General features: G+C 49.0%; 1 protein-coding gene across 4 annotated transcripts in view; it reads right to left on the bottom strand.

Annotated features, from left to right (window-relative positions):
* Positions 1 to 2663: 2663 nt before the first annotated feature.
* CCDC12 (coiled-coil domain containing 12) overlaps positions 2664 to 16978 on the bottom strand; it is a 50837-nt gene continuing 36522 nt past the window's right edge. Inside the window, exons 3-8 of one of the 4 annotated variants that reach the window (XM_068557885.1) lie at positions 10598 to 10677; positions 8919 to 8980; positions 8639 to 8673; positions 7518 to 7594; positions 4743 to 4791; positions 2664 to 3503 (exon numbers count right to left, since the gene is read on the bottom strand). In XM_068557885.1, the coding sequence (XP_068413986.1) occupies positions 4751 to 4791; positions 7518 to 7594; positions 8639 to 8673; positions 8919 to 8980; positions 10598 to 10677 (295 nt within the window). In that variant the 3' untranslated portion in view covers positions 2664 to 3503; positions 4743 to 4750. Of the gene's footprint in view, positions 4792 to 5401; positions 7421 to 7517; positions 7595 to 8638; positions 8674 to 8918; positions 8981 to 9115; positions 9851 to 10597; positions 10678 to 16978 lie in introns of those variants that run through there. The other 3 variants (XM_068557884.1, XM_068557882.1, XM_068557883.1) reach the window with 3 other exon arrangements.

The following is a 16978-nucleotide window of genomic DNA, read 5'->3' as shown; positions in this document are numbered from 1 at the left end:
AAGGGACTCACGTCCTTGGTGGTCTCAAGAAGTCACTGTACCACCTTAGACATAACACAAGAAAAAAACCCTCCTCGTTTAAAATCCTGTAGGTGAGCATCTGCCAAATGCCGTCCTGATTCCCGTATCCTTCTCCCTGCCCCCACCGTGCTCCTCCTGCTATGGAGCGTCCTTTAGTAGTTCTTTCAGCAAAGATCAGTGCAGAGTAAACACTTAGTGTCATAAGCCTGAAAATGTCTATCTTGCCCTTATTATTTATTATTGAGCAGACTGACGTTTATGTTTCCTCAGCACTTAGGAAAAATTTGTCTTCTACTATCTACCATTGATGAAAAGTGGAACTCATTCATTAGTAGGCAATCCTTTCCGTTGTTGTTGTTGTTTTTTTCCTCCTGTAGCTTGTTGGATTTTCCTCTTTCCCCTCAATGTTCTAATCTTGACCATTGTAGTGAAACTGCAGATGTGGCCATTAAAAAAATTCCACTTCATACTTATCGAGTAATTTAGGTTGTGGATTCTGGAAATTTCTTTTAAAAGTGTGTGAAATACAGTATATACAACCAAAAACAATGTATAAAATGAATGGATAGAGAATAAAATGAATTCCCAAAACTTAAGCCAAGATAAAGAACATTATCAACACCTCAAAGGGCCCCTTCCCAGAGTTAACCACAAGCCTGATGATGAGGATCATTGCCTTGCTCTTCTGCGCCGACTTTACCACCCGTGTGTGTATCCTTACAGAGTATATTGTTCTACTCTGCCTGTGTTGGAACATCACACAAATGGTTTATACTTCTTTTCTTCCGTGACTTGCTTCTTTTTTTTTTTTTAATTTATTTATTTATTTTTGGCTGCGTTGGGTCTTTGTTGCTGTGTGCGGGCTTTCTCTAGTTGTGGCGAGTGGGGTCTACTCTTCGTTGCGGTGTGTGGGCATCTCACTGCGGCGGCTTCTCTTGTTGCGGAGCGTGGGCTCTAGGCGCGCGGGCTTCAGTAGTTGTGGTACGTGGGCTCAGCAGTTGTGGCTCACGGGCTCTAGAGCGCAGGCTCAGTAGTTGTGGTGCACGGGCTTAGTTGCTCCGTGGCATGTGGTATCTTCTGGGACCAGGGCTCGAACCCGTGTCCCCTGCATTGGCAGGTGGATTCTTAACCACTGCACCACCAGGGAAGTCTGACTTGCTTCTTTTGAGATGTATCCACAATCTTACACGGGGCTATAGCTCATTCCCTTGCTATAGAGTATTCCACTGTCAGAACCATAACTCATTGTGTTTTACTGTGTGTTATTGTGTGTATGTGTGCTATTATGAACATTGCTCCTGTTAGGGTTCCTGTCCCTGTCTGCTGGTATTCCTGTGCAACAGTGCTCTAGGACACTAATAGTGGAATTGCTGGTCACTGGCTGTGCACCAGTTCAACTTTTTCAAAAGTGGTCTTACCAACCAGCACTCCCACATGTGGCAGGTGGGAGGCCTGCTGCTCCACAGCACACCAGGGTAGCTAGTAACCCTTCTGTCTGAAAGTCTCCCTTGTCTGGCATCACCCCAGCTACCTGAGCTTCCTTCTGTCGATTTTGAGCATGACAGACCTTTTCTAATCCCTTTCAATCTGTTTGAAAGACTGGATTTAGGTTTCTTTTTCTAAATGACATCAGACCGAGTTTTTTTTTTTTTTTTAAATTAATTAATTTATTTATTTATGGCCGTGTTGGGTCTTCGTTTCTGTGTGAGGGCTTTCTCTAGTTGTGGCAAGCAGGGGCCACTCTTCATCGCGGTGCACGGGCCTCTCACTATCCCGGCCTCACTTGTTGCAGAGCACAGGCTCCAGACGCTCAGGCTCAGTAGTTGTGGCTCACGGGCCCAGTTGCTCCGCGGCATGTGGGATCTTCCCAGACCAGGGCTCGAACCCGCGTCCCCTGCATTGGCAGGCAGATTCTCAGCCACTGCGCCACCAGGGAAGCCCAGACCAAGTTTTTTTAAAAAGAAGCGAACAGGTACATTAATAGTAATTAATGACATATTTGGATTTATTTGTCCCACCTTTTTCTCTCTTTGCCTTCTTTTGGATAATTTATTTTTCTCAGTCCATTTTTTTTTCTTAACTTCTTTGGAAGAGGTACACTCTAGGGATTTCCCTGGCGGTCCAGTGGTTAATACTCTGCGCTCCCAATGCAGGGGGCACGGGTTTGATCCCTGGTCAGGGAACCAAGATCCCGATTGCTGCATGGTGAAGAAAAAGAAAAAAAAAAAGAAGAAGGGGTACATTCTATCACTCTATTTCTATTTTTAGGGTTATCCTAGAAATGTCAGCCTGTCTGTATACCAGAGCCTTTGCTCTCTTCCTGAGTGAGCTTGGTAGATGACTGTAATTCCAATCACCTCTCACCTTAGGACTTACTATTATTGTTGTTATGTACTCTAAGTAGCTTTTGCTTTACTTTTACTTCGCAACACATATTTGTTTTATAAGGTTAATGTCTACTTAAATTTACACTTTCTTTCTCTTCATTCCTTCTTACATCTCAGATTTTCCATCTGGGATTGTGACCCTTCAGTCTGAAGACATTCATTCAAAAAAAGACATTCAGTTTTTTTTTTAAGGAGAATGTTTATTTCTTTTTTAAAAAAACAGCTTTATTGAGATATAATATATACCTCATACAATTCACCCATTTAAAGGTACAATTCAATGGCTTTTAGCATATTCACAGACTTGTACAACCATCACCATAATCCATTTTAGAATATTTTCATTACCTCAAGATAGATTTTTTTAAAAAGTCTGCTGGTGACAAAACCTCTGATTTTGTTTGTCTAAAAATATTTTGTACTTGTAACATATTTTCTCTGGGTATAGAATTTCAAGTTGACAATTACCTTTTGTCCAGTTAACACTGATGCCAGATGGTACCATTCCAGTTAACACCGGCTGTGTTTGAGACATTTGCTGTGGGCTTGATCTTTGAAAGATAATATAATCTTCTCTAATTTTAAGATTGTTTCTTGGTCTTTTTGTTCTGACAATTTATTCCAATGTGTCCAGGTATGTACTGGTTTTAAAATACATCCACAAATTCTTAGACTCCACCTCGAGGTGGAATCTAATTCTTCTCCCTTTGAGTGTGGGCTGGACGCAGTGACTTGCTTCTAACAAATAGACTGTGGCATAATATCAGTTCCAAGACCTGGTCATAAAAGACCCTAAAGCTTCCTCCTGCTTTCTCTCTGGGATCGCTCATTCTGGGGAAAGCCAGCTGCTACCACGTGTGAACACTCATGCAAGCCCTATGGAGAGGTCCACGTGGCAAGAACTGTGTGTGTGTAATGCTTCTCTAAGCATTCCTGTGAGCCCTGGGAGTGGAAACGGTCCTGAAGCAGATCCTCCAGCCCCAGTCGAGCCTTGCGATGCCTGCTGCCCTGGAGGACATCTTGACGGCTACTTCAAAGAGATCCCAAGCTAGAACTACTCAGCTAAGCCACTCTTGAATTCCTGATCCACAGAAACTGTCAGATAATAATGATTTGTTGTTTTAAGCCACAGAGATTTGGGGTAATTCATATGCAGCAATTTATAATTAATACGAAGTGTGAAAAAAACTTGAGGCAAACTTGCTTATTGAGCTGTAATGAACATACAAAAAGTACACAAAACATATATGTACAGCTCAATGAATATTCGTAAAGTGAACGTACCTAATGAATCACCACCCATAACAAGAGATAGAACATTTGACTGCAGATGTCTTTTGGTTGCCCAGCTTGAGAATTGTTGACCTCAAATCTGTGGACTGGTGATTTTGAAAAGTTCAGTCATTTAAAAAAAAAATGACCTTTGCCCCATTTTTGCCTTTTTTCTCCCCCTGGAACTCCAACCACATGTTGGATCTTCTCACTCTATCCTTCATATCTCTTAGCCTCTTGTTTTACATTACTGACCTGTTTATCGCGCTGGCTGCATTCTGGATAACCTCTTCAGATCTAGCTTCCTATTCACAAATTGTCTCTTTGGCTCTAATTCACAGATACAAGGTTTTAAATTGCTATAATAATTTTTACTTCTAGAGCATCACTTGGGTTCTTCTGCAAATCTATTCTGGTTTTCAAGCTTCTCTTTTAGTTCTTAAATAATTTTTAAACACTGAAATTAACTGACTGATAATTCTAATGTCTGAAGTCTTTGCAACTCTCATGCTACCATGTTCTTTCTGATGTCCTTTGCTCTGAGTGCTTTGTTGCCTAGTATATCTGGTGAACTTTTCTGTACGCTATTCCTCTTTCTTGGAACTTTATTGGTGGGGATTCTTTGAGGACTAAGATGAATAAAGATTCATTCAGGTCGGATCTGCATTTCCTTCTATCAAGTGTCTGAGACCACCACATTCTGGGACCACTGTAAATCTTGGCCTGAGGCTTCTCATGTGCAAACCCACATGAGGGAGGGCTGCCTCAGTTCTCAAGGGAGACTTTATTCTACTCCAGTAATTGGCAGGGTTCAAGTTCCCCTTGGGATGCCAAGAGTACAGATTGATTATTAGTTCACAGAGGGTGCTGCCCTTTGGGGCCCCACCAGGCATTGAGGGCCTCCAAAACCAAGGCTCGATTTCACCTGGCTTGTCAAATACCTTCAGGGCAAAGGTCAGGCTTCAGCATTCTGCCACTTCTCTTACCTTTTGGCCTGAGTATTCCTTACTTTCTTGCCAGATCATTAATGCATTTAAAAAGCATTTGTCAATATTTATTTACCTAGTATTTTAAGCTGTTTTCCGAGGGAAGATCAGTTCAGGCAACCATCCTACCGAGAAGCCAGAAACAGAAGTGATTGCTACTCCTTCTTCAAGTACCTTTTTTCTCCAGTTTTCTTTTCCCGAACAAATTCCTATCAGCTAAAGGACAGCTACCAGTATGTCAGGGTTCTCAACCTATCCCCTCTCTCTCCTTCTTTCTTTCTCTCTGCCACCTTTTGGATCTTCAACTTTACTTCCAATTTATTAATCCCTTCTTTGACTATAAGTTATCATTTAGCTCTTCCAGTGAGTTTCTTATTTTAATAAACATTCTTGGGCTTCCCTGGCAGCTCAGCAGTTAAGAATCCACCTGCCAATGCAGGGGACACGGGTTCGAGCCCTGGTCCGGGAAGATCCCGCAAGCCGCGGAGCAACTAAGCCCGTATGCCACAACTACTGAGCCTGTGCTATAGAGCCCGCAAGCCACAACTACTGAGCCCGCGTGCCACAACTACTGAAGCCCACGCACTCTAGGGCCTGTGCCTCGCAACAAGAGAAGCCACCGCATTGAGAAGCACATGCACCGCAACGAAGAGTAGCCCCCGCTCTCTGCAACGAGAGAAAGCCCGCACACAGCAACGAAGACCGAACGCAGCCAAAAATAAATAAATAAATAAATTTTAAAAAATAAATAAACATTCTTTATTTCCAAGATTTCTGATCAGTTGTTTCTTATACCAAATCCCTGTTCTTGAGTTGTGTGTGGGAGGGGGGGTCAGTCCCTCTTTGATCTCACTGGTGATAAAACAAATGCTCATTTTAAAGCCTGTTAGGATGTTATCGTTATACTTTCTTCAAGTAGAAATTCTCCCACTTGTTGGGCTGCTGGCCATTCTTTACGGCACTGGATTTTCTCATGCATTTTATAATTTTTGAGTGTTCCTCATGGGTGATAGTTTTTGCTTTTCTCTCTCCCTGCAGGGCCATTGTTCTGTAAGGGCACACAGGGCTGTAAATGCAGACGCGAACCTTTCATTAACTCTCTGGGCTCTCATACAGTGGGGATATCCTTACTCTGGTGCTGAGTGGGAGCCTAGTTGCCAGTCACAGGTGTCTGAGTCCTACACTGCCACAGACAAACATCCTGCTTCCAACTGCAATCCCAGGAGGTGGGGGCATCTTTTCACCCTTTATTCCTAGGAAGGGAAGCCCAGCTCTAGACCCCGGCTATGCAGAGGGAGCCTGGCTCCAGTCCTGACACCTGTGGGGCACGTCTGATCCCTGTCCCTTGTGGGAATCAGTCCTGGCCTTGTCCCACTGCTCACCGCAGCAGCCAGCCACCTACCACTTCAGCCCTTACTCATAGCTGCCAGTTTCTGCTCCCTTCCCAAGAATTACCTTCTTAGAGGAGTTGCATAATTTTAAGTTAAACCATTTACTTTACTGTATGAGTGACAGTCTGTGTGCACACACTCCCTCCACCTCTACCGCCCGAGTCCTCAGCACCGTCTACCAGAGCTGGGCCACTGTGTTCCGAGAAGCTGGCACGGAGGGAGGAACACACTGGGATGACTCAGGGCAGGGGCGGGAGGCTCAAGGAGAAACCATGAAGGAAACTTAAGAGTGTGATCATCCTGGAGGAGATGAAACTCTAAATGGTCACAGGTACCTGGAGTCAGACTTGTGGCCAGCCAGTCATTCTGGAGAGTCAGCTCCACGGAGGAGGCTCATGGTCCTGAAACCAGGACCTTGGGGACCCAGGGTCCAAGACCACCCCCGAAACCCAGGCTACAATACCCCAGTCTTTAGCAGAATGGGCCACCCTCCCCCATACGGGCACCCTGTGCCAGGGAAGCCAGCGTCTAGCTCTGGCCGGTGAAGTGGGGAGACAGGCTGCTGGGGTTGTGGGTGGAATGTGAACGAGCAGTGCCAGGGGCCCCAAATCTGTAGTGGCCCAGAGTCGAGGCTTTGCCAAGGCACAGCTCACCCCCTTCATGGCCCCAGTCGCTTCCTTCTCACTGCAAGGGGGTCCACAGAGGACCAGAGTGGGAGCCTCTCCAAGGTATCCCAAAAACTACTATAAGGCCTATCTCTGTCACCCAAGGATTTTGAGATGATCACCGCTGACCAAGGACTGGACCAGAACCTGGGCCCAGAAGATCAGGCCTGGGCCTTCCCCACCCCTCCAGCCTCAACATGTTCAGCCCAACACAGGGCTTACTCATATTAAACATCACTTCTGCAGCTGCCCTGTCTTGGGGCCCAAACCCAGAGTATCCCAAATATTCAGGAGGTTTCTGCCATACACAGGGGTCTGCTTGTTTCTATTTCCAGACATTAAAAAAATTCAAAATAACATATATATGTAGAGATACAGCAAGCCCACAGAGTTGTTGCTGACTCTGCCCCAACTTAGCACGGTGGGGACCACTCAGGAGACAAGGAGCCGACCTCACAGCATGGGGAGGGGTGGGGTTCAGACTGCTAGGCAGGGAGTCACTGTTCTGAGGCCAAACTGGAGGTGACGGCAAGCCCAGCCCCTACCCTTGCCCAAGACCATCCTCCTATAGGACAGGCCTGAAAGGTGGGTGGCGAGGGGATAGGGCATGCCTCAGTCGGAGTCACCAGCCTCTTGTTCGGTGGTGGTGGCCGCCACTGCAGAGGCCAGGTTGTCCTCCTGGCCCTTCAGCCTCTCACCTGGAAGGGTGGCAGATAGGAGGAGTGGAGAGGGGCCGTGTGCTTGCGCCACCACCCAGAGGGCCGGGAACCCTGCCTTACCAGGCCCCGCACTTACGGATCAGCTCGGCGATGGCCCTCTGGGTCCGCTTTTCTAGCTTCTCCAGCTTCTTGGCTACATCTCTCTTGAGGTCCCTGGAGCAGGGAGGTGGGAGGAGGCCGGAGGCTGAAGGCTGGCCTGGTGTGGCCTTGGGGCCTTCTCCTCCCACAGCCCCTCCAGCATCAGGAATCACACTCGGGTGCCTGAGGCCAGGATGCTCCTCCCTCTCTCTTTCTGTGCCCTCCAAAACCCAGCATCAGCCATCCTTGCCAGTCCCAGTGAGGCAGGGACTAGCACCACAGACCCACCCAACACAGGGGCCCGAGTCAAGGTGTACAGGGTAGATGGTTCTTAGGGTCCTCTCTTTGTCTGTTCCCCTTGGTCTCCATCAGCCAGTGACTTGCCCCGGCCCGCTGGGGGTCCTGCTCCTCCTTCGACCACACGTTCACCCTCACCACCAGGAGCTTCCAGAAGTGCACACACAGCCTATTCCCCCTGGCTCTGGGTTTCCAAGGACACACGCCCCATGCTTTTGTTTCATCAAATTAGAACACCTTCAGCTAGTGCCGTACTTGACACAGAATTGCAAGTGAGAGGGAAATGGCTGGTACCTCTGGCCCAAGGTAAAGTGAACACACGGCCCTCTCTCACCATCTTTCTCTGCCCAGTCACAGGGGCACCAGGAAGGATGAGCATCCCCATTTCAGAGCAGAGGGAGCTGAGGCCAAAGGGAAACAGGCTAGCTGGTGGCAGAACTGGGGCAGAAACCTTCATCTGCCCTTCCCACCGTCTTGCCTCTACCCTATGGCTCCCTGCGGGCAACGGTCAGCCTTGTTCAAACGGAGCTCTCTGAGGTGGGGCGGGCCCTCATCCTTTCAGAAGGGACTTTTGGAGGGGACTGCTGAGCCCCCGCTGCCCGAGCCCCTCCCCACCCCTAGGTGTCATTCCCCGTCATGTCCCTCTCATTCTCCACTTACGTCCTTCTCGGCACTTACTTCAGACAGTAATAATCTCCTGTAGCTGTATGTCTACACTGCCTGCCTCCCGTTGCGAGGCTGGGAAAGGCCCAGCCGGAGCCCATGCCTAGCACCAAGAGTGTCCCAGTCAGTCTGCACTGGTCCTACATGGGCAACACTCACCAATCAGGCTTCCGGGGTGCGAGGTTGGCCAGGTCCTGGGGAGGGAGGAGACACATGTCAGGGCTGGAAGGGCTTAGCCCCAAGGGAAGTAGAAGACAGGGGACAGAGGTAGGAAAAGGGGAGAAAAGGGAGGAGGAAGGAGGGGGCTGAGGGGAAACAGGGAGGTAGAAAGGGAATAAAGAAGTGACGAGAAGGAAGGATGTGTGAAGAGAGCAGGTGGGAAGGAGAAAAGGACCCACAGAAGGAGCAAGGGAGGACGGCGACACCCCCAGGCACTCACCACTTCCTCAATGATGGGCTCTGGCTTGGCGGCCTCCAGCTGCTCCTTCACCTTCTCTTCCACTAGAGGGCGCAAGACAACAACAGAGGCAGGTCGGAAAGGAGCCACCACTCTCCCAGATATGGCAAACTGCAGCCGCAGGTCCCTGGGAGAGTCTGGGATTTCTTGCCCCGCCTCTCCCCTTGGCCCCTAACTACCTAGAGGTGAGATCCTGCAAAGGCAGCTCTGGAGGAAGGGCTTGGGTTTCTCAGGATGAAGGCAATCCGGGGATGAAGGAGGGCCAGCAGGCGGCAGGCAGCCAGCTAGAGTAGACGGAGCCCAGACCTCTAGCCAGGAAGCATGGGTGCTTCTCTTAGTCCCAGGATCCCCAGCTGGGAAATGAGACAGTTGCCTGAATATATCCAAAGTATGGTTTTGGGAAGGGCCTTGAGGACTGGCTTTTCCCATACCCTCCTGGGGCTCCTGGGCTCTGAGGATGTGCCCTGGGGATGGCCAGGGCACAGGTGGCTTTTCTTCCCATCCCACTCTTAGATCTGTGCTCCCAAAACCAGGGGGACAGCCACCTCGAGGAGTCCTGCCCACGTGTACCTCCCGGCTCCACCCAGCTGCCAACAGCACAACGGGCCTCTGGGTGGCCTGACCAGGAGGGCCCTGCCCCTGTGGGGACAGATGTCAGGAACAACAAATTTGGGCTCCACGGGCTTCCTCTAACCCCCCTCACCTTTGTCCCGGGTCTCCTCATGGCCCCTCTGCCCTGCCTCACCTCCCTCCAGACACAGGTGCTGACCCTGAGACATGGGACCAGTTCCCCGTCCCTGTCCTCTGTCCTGCCTTACTCTCCCCACCATGCCACTGCCTCACCATGGCGAGGCCCAAACCATGAAGCAGATCACCTGGGAAGTGTGTGAATCTCAGGGCCGAAGGAGATGGGGAGGCAGACTGGAGTGTGGCTGAATGGGCAACATTTTACTCTTTTATAAGATAAATGTATCTATTAATTTATTACTCATATAATTAAAAATTGATAAAAACAAAGAATAAAAAACATGGCCGGGATCTGCATGATAAGAAGCACCCCAGCATCTCCAGCGTGGATGGCTCTGGACAGGCTGCAGCTGGCCAGATGCTCCGGCTGCTGTGCTGCTCCCCACACCGTGGTGTGACTGGGCAGCCTCTGGGCCAGGCCCTTCATCCCACCAGTGAGAACACCTCTGCCCATCCTTTGTGCTCTGGCACTGCCACGCCCCAAGCTGGGTGGGTGTTTGCCTGCCCACTACTCTCCAAGGACCTAGATGGTCAGCCCCTCTTCAGCGTCTCTCACTCTGACCCTCCAAGGGCCCGCAGCACCCATCACCCTGCCCCTGCTGTCCAAGGGCCCCAGGGCCACTTCCACTTCTCAGCCCAGAGAGGTCCTCTGAGGGGATGTGGCCTCTTCCCTCACAGGTCCCTGGAAGGCCTCCTAGGCAGGGCGTGAGCAGGGCAGAGCAGGCACAACAGGCCGCTTCAGTGCCCAGACTGCTTCTAAGTTGTGCATCTGCCACGAGATGGTGACGGAGGGTCCTGGAGGCCCAACTTCCAGCCCTGGCACTGTCAGTTATTCTCCAAGAGAGGGTGACACCTGCCAAGGTGGAGGCAACCAACAGTGCCATGGAGCAGAGGTGGAGATGCAGCCCACCTACCTGCGATTGGCTTGGCCTGGGGCACCCTTCTCCTCTTCAGGTCCTCATCCTCTGGGACATAGTTCCGCAGCCTGAGTTCCCTAAAGGGCAGAGAGAACAAGCAGAGAGAAAGTAAGGTATAACACGGTCTCATTCACCTTATACACTTGCAGGTTGGCATGTGATGAAGCCATAGGAGCTGGCTACTTCCTGACTCTCCTCTGGTCTCTCTGGAGATGACCTGGGGAAGGGAGACAGCGCAGGAACAGAAGCTTCGTTGTGACAGGCTCCCTTCTCTGAGCCCCAGCCTCCTCATCTTCCAGTTAGCAGCCGGGCTGGGCGCTCTCCCAAAGCCCCACCTGCACAGTAGGTTCTCTTCAAGAGCTGGGGTCGGGGTGCACAGAGAGCATTCACTGGATGTCTCTCCAGCATTATCTCCATTTGACAGTTACGGGAACTGGGGGTCAAAGAGACTGCACCATTTTTATAGGGTCCTACAGCAGTGGTCGCAGCATCTGAGACAAGGCAAGGTGGGACTCCAAGCCAGGGCCAGAGCTACTCCTAAAAGAGAAAGCCAGTGGTCACCCACTGGTTCCCCAAGCCCCACCTGCTCCTCAGAGCCTTTGTGCCCTGGAGCCTCAGCTACTGGTGGCAAGGGTCTGGTGTGCTGGGAGTGGCCAGCAAGGGCTGAGGGAACGGGCATGACAGTGTGCAAGGCTGGGAAAGCCACAATGCACCTGGACAGCCACGAGAAGTTCTCATACCTCGCCCCCGCGAGGGGGTTTTAAAATCTACCAGAGCAGATCGTATGACCTCTATGAAGGGGGAGCGGCCACAAGGAGCCAGAATGGCACACTGGGATTGACCAGCGACCGTGGTGTTGTTTTCCTCTCATCGCAGTCTCCTCGGGCAGGGCTGGCAGTACCGAGTGCTCACTGGAGGCCTCCCTGGCTCAGCAGCTCATCAAACCCCGACTCCCACACACAGCAGCCTGCCCGCAGGACGGGCCCTTGGCTAACTCCACAGGGTGGCAAAGAGAGAGTTCCTGGGGGCTGCTGCTTAATAAAGGCAAGACAGAGACACTGGGACAGACCATCTAGGCCCTGGGGGAGGCAGCAGTGGCCTCCCCAACCTGTTAGCCAGATGGGACTGGGATGTGGGTCCTCTTTCTTCCCCACTACCTCTTCTGAGCCCTCTCAGGACTGCTGGCGCCTCAGAAGTCCTGGGAACATTTTCCCAACAGGAGGTCTCCTGTGGTCTGTCATCTACGGAACCCTCTGTCTGTGCCAGGGAAATGTGTGGCTGATTTCTCCAGCCCCTGGGCCTAATGCCAGGTCACTAAGGCACTGGGAGAGAAAGTGGGGCATGATAGGTACATTGACTTTCGTTTATAACAGGGTGGGGAGAAAAGCGGAAGAGAAACTGGGTGTGGGAAGAAAACTGTGGGGATTAGTGAGAATAAAAAAAAACTGTCACTCTCAGAAACTGGCTCCAGGGTCTTGTAAGAAATCAGAGAGAGGAGAGTCTGGTGGCAGCTGTACCCAGAGCTCACAGCAGTAACAACAAGCACCCACACCTTCAGCACCCCCTGCTGCCCAGGCTTCAGAAGACTAGCCGGAATGAGGGCGGACACAGCAGGAGACAGGGAGGGGCCAGAAGCAACAGGAAAGAGCAGCAGCCACCCCCAGCACCCCCGGCAGCCCCACCGGCCACTGTCCCCTGTTCTCCCCTAGAGCTGAGCACTGGTCAAGCAGTCAAGAACACCTGGGTCCCAGTCACTGTGCAATTGCCCCATTCTGGGCTCCGATTTTCACATCTGTAAACAAGAAGGCTATGCTGGGTGTGTCAAGCTCTGTCAAGCTAGGTTCAAGTCCTTTCCTGGTTCAGTCTGTTGAGGGATAATGAAGAGAATGACCCTCACTAACGTCCAATTAACTGCTCCTCCCACCCCACCCCCATTACCACCAAATGGCAAAAGTGTCTGGAGAGGTCATGGGGCACTGGGTTCTGCTCTGGGGCCTGGCCTTTCTAACAAAGGAACAAGGTTTAATTCCCTCCTTCTGCAAACTTAAAAAAACTGTGTGTTGGTGAATTACCACGGCAACAAGGACCTGAGGGGCTGCAATCACAGAAAGAAGGGAAGTGCAACAAGGTGAGCCTGGCTTTGGGCATTACTTTCCCCTTAAAGCATTTGTGTTTTTACAAGCAGAAGCTGAAAAGCCGAGAGACCAAGCAGAGCTTCCTGCAATCTCATGAGGCTGAAGAGACAAAAATTTGTGTTCAGTGAGAGGAAGCCTCTTCATCAGTCCTGAAAGGGTAGGTCAGGGTATCCATGCCTGCCAAAAGCTGGAATAAACTCCTTCTGGGGGAAAATAAACTATTCAAAATCCCAAATTATCTCTGGAACTTTTCATATGCAATATCCAGAATTCAACCAAAGCCAAGAGAAAAAAATAAAGGTAACAGAAATACACTCACAGGAGATCTAGATACTGGAATATAATATCAGAAATGAAATGTAAGTTAATTGAAATTATTAAAAGTTCAGGAAGGTATACCACAAGATCAAGAATTTTAGCAGAGATATCTGAATTTCGGAAACTGTAAAAATCAATCAAATGGAAATTCTACAAGTGAAAATAGAATCAAAATTAATAAATCAATAAATGGGTTCAACAGCAGTGTGGATACTGCTAAAGAAAGGATTAGTGAACTGTAAGATAAGCCAGAAAATATCCCGGCTGAGGGACAGAAGTAAAAAGTTGAAAAATACAGAAAATAACTTAAGAAACATATGGAACATGATGAAAAGATCTAACATACATGTAATTAGAGTCCCAAAAACAATATTTAAAGAGATAATGAGTGAAAAATTTACAGAATTAATTAAAAACACCAAGCCATAGATTAAAGAAACTCTATGAACTCCAAAGAAAAGCATAACTAGGCAAATCACTGTCAAACTACTTAACACCAAAGACAAATTCTTAAATTAGACAAAGACACCCAAATTTCAAAGGAGAAACTGAAAATGACAGCTGATTTTTCAACAGAAGCCATGAAAATCGTAAGACAATGGAGAGATACATGGGAAGGGCCGAAAGTAAATAAAATGCCACACCAGAATTATAAAGCTAGGTCAAACAGCTTTCAAAGGAAGACTTTTCCAGATAAAGAAAAGTTGGGAAAATTAGTCATCAGAGGATCTGTTCTTTAAGAAATACTAAAGGGAATGCTCTAGACTGAAGGAAAATGATCTCATATGGAAGCATGGAACTCAGGAAGGAATGAAATGCATTCCTTGAAAAGCATGAAAGAGTAAATATGTGGGTAAATTTAAATGAATATTGACTGTATAAAACAGTAATAATGACTTGTGGGATTTCAAATATAGCAACAACAGTACACAAGACAGGAAGAGAGGCAAATGGCCTTAAAGTGTTCTGAGGTCGTGGCACTGTATGGGAAATGGTAAAATGTGACTTGTTATGACTTTGATAAGTTAAGGATGTATGTTGTATCCCTGTGGAAACCACTAAAAGGGAAAAGAGTATATTATTAGCAAGATAACAGGAAGGAAATGGAAAGATTAAAAACAAAAAATCCAAAAGAAGACGAGACTTGAGACACAACAGGAAAGCCAAGAAACAAACGGTAAGACAAGAGGGTCACGAGGTGGGCCCAGGCTGCCGTCCTGGGGGCTTCCCCCTTCAGTGACTGGAACTGCCACAGCTCTTGGAGACTGGGTGGGATGTGACTGCACTCATCGGCAGGCACTGGCATCTGGAATTCACCCTTCTGGAGGCCACTAGAGCCAAACGCTGGTTCTGCTATCCCCATTTTAGAACGAGGAAGCTGCTCGGGGGAGAGGGTACAAGAGCCTTGGCCTTCCAACAGTGTGACCTGGGTTCAAATCCAGCTTTGAAGCTTTTGAGACAGGATGGAAAGGGTCATGCTTTCATTGGCTTCCATATGGAAATCAAAGGTATCATTTCTCATGAGGCTGTAGGTGACACAGACTGTGGACATCAACACTGCACAGAGTGGTGTCCTGCAGAGCAAAGGTCAAATCGCCCAGGAGTGCTACCTTCCCACTCCACACTGCTGCCCCAAACCCTGAGAGCTCTCTAACTGCTAGGATGGGAATATGGCAGACTGTCCCAAAATGGGACGGTCAACCCTCCAAAGTCCAGAGAGTAACCCTTGAGTGCCGGTGGGAACGAGCAGCCCAGAAGACACACACATGGCCTCCCAAGCCTTCTCAAAATACTGCCCAAGCAGATCGAAAGTGGTCCTGGTGTGGCCCACAGGGTGGCAGGGACGCGCCTGTTTCTGCACATTGCACATCAAGTGGCAGGGCTAGCCAGGACATACCCCAGCAGTTGAGGCCCAGCCAAAGAACAGCCTACTACCTGCCTCTCCAGTATGTCTGATCTCCATGAACTTGGCAGCATTGTTACTAGTAAGTCCAGGAGCCTGGCTTCTTATCTTACTGCTTATCTCTACAGCCCTTTCTGCTCAGCACTGGGTGTGAAATCGACCTGGACTGAAATCTTCTGGATAAGGGAAGAAGACAGATTCCAACTGCATGGGCTCTTCCTATGCCTGAGGCAATGCCCAAACACTGAGGAAATGTGAGCCGATCCCCAGCTCTCCAGGAGCCAAAGGCAGAGATGGTGGAGAGAGCCAGGCCAGAGGAGAACCAGGAGCTTTTCAGACTCCCCTGGTCTAAGGCTGCAAAACAGGAGAGTCCTGTGCTAAGGTGCTCTGGAGGACACAGACATTAAGAGATCCCTCCTGGAGCTAACCCTCTCCTAGTGGGGAGAGTGCATCCTGCAAACCCTGGTTATGTGCCCTTTGGCCCATATGAACAACAGAACGCCACATGACCAAAGGGACAAGGAAGATGCTTTTTATGAACTTTTGTGTAATGAATGTCAAGATGTACTGTCAAATGGACATGAGCGAGGTGAGAAACAGTAGTATGGCAGTATAGTGTGCTATCACGTGTGTGTAAAAACAAGCATGTGTATGGGGGGGATATATCAGAATATTTGAATATCTGTGCACAGTTCACCTCTGAAAGGAGCCAAGCAGCTGGCCCTCAAGGTGGTCTTGCAACTAGGAGGCTGGGAGTAAAGGAAGATTTTTTTCCCCTGTGTGTCTTTTAACACCTTTTGCATTATGAACCATGAATCCTTTACATACTCAAAAAATAAAATAAAATATATATAAAATACATAAAGATACACCCAGATATTACACGGATCATTATATAACCACTGAAAATAATGTCTGCAAAGGATTGTTCTGAACATATAACAGAAATTTAACAGATAGAAAACAACAACCAAACGTTGACAATGAGGGACTTCCCTGGTGGCACAGTGGTAAAGAATCCACCTGCCAGTGCAGGGGACATGGGTTCGAGCCCTGGTCTGGGAAGATCCCACATGCTGCGGAGCAACTAAGCCCGTGTGCCACAACTACTGAACCTGTGCTCTAGAGCCCGTGAGCCACGACTACTGGGCCCATGTGCCACAACTAGTGAAGCCCGCACGCCTAGAGCCTGTGCTCCGCAATGAAGAGAAGCCACCGCGATGAGAAGCCGCGCACCACAACGAGGAGTAGCCCCCACTCGCTGCAGCTAGAGAAAGCCTGCACGCAGCAACAAAGACCCAATGCAGCCAAAAATAAAATTAATTAATTTTTTAAAAAGTTGACAATGATTATCTAAGAGTGATTTTTCACTTGGTTATTTTGAATGTGCCAAGCGCTAGTTAAGTCAGGCCCCTGCCCAGCTGGAGCTGCCATCGCATCTGAGCCGCGTGGTCTGCACCCACTCTCACCCAAAACTCTACAGAGCCCAGCCCAGCTTCTCTAAATTTACAGGCTGAGGGGCTTCCCTGGTGGCACAGTGGTTGGGAATCCGCCTGCCAATGCAGGGGACATGGGTTCAAGCCCTGGTCCGGGAAGATCCCACATGCTGCAGAGCAACTAAGCCCGTGCAGCACAACTACTGAGCCTGCGCTCTAGAGCCCGCGAGCCACAACTACTGGGCCCACATGCGCCTAGAGCCTGTGCTCCGCAACAAGAGAAGCCACCGCAATGAGAAGCCCGCGCACCACAACGAAGAGTAGCCCCCACTTGCCACAATCAGAGAAAAGCCCGTACACCGCAACGAAGACCCAACGCAGCCACAAACAATAAATACATAAAATAAAATAAATAAATTTTTAAATAAATAAATAAATAAACTTACAGGCTTAGCTTTGCCCCCAATCCACCTGAAAATGCATAGCTGCTGGGCACTTAAAGAAGTAGAAACAGCTGATATGCCAAAACTCAAGGACTGAAAAATTAATTATGGCACTCTCAAAGAAATACAAGGCAGCCATTGAG

Source organism: Eschrichtius robustus, chromosome 12, assembly GCF_028021215.1.
Source record: "Eschrichtius robustus isolate mEscRob2 chromosome 12, mEscRob2.pri, whole genome shotgun sequence".
NCBI classification, from domain to species: domain Eukaryota; kingdom Metazoa; phylum Chordata; class Mammalia; order Artiodactyla; family Eschrichtiidae; genus Eschrichtius; species Eschrichtius robustus.
Note: the sequence above shows the minus strand (reverse complement) of the source record. Positions and strands in the feature narration are given on the sequence as shown.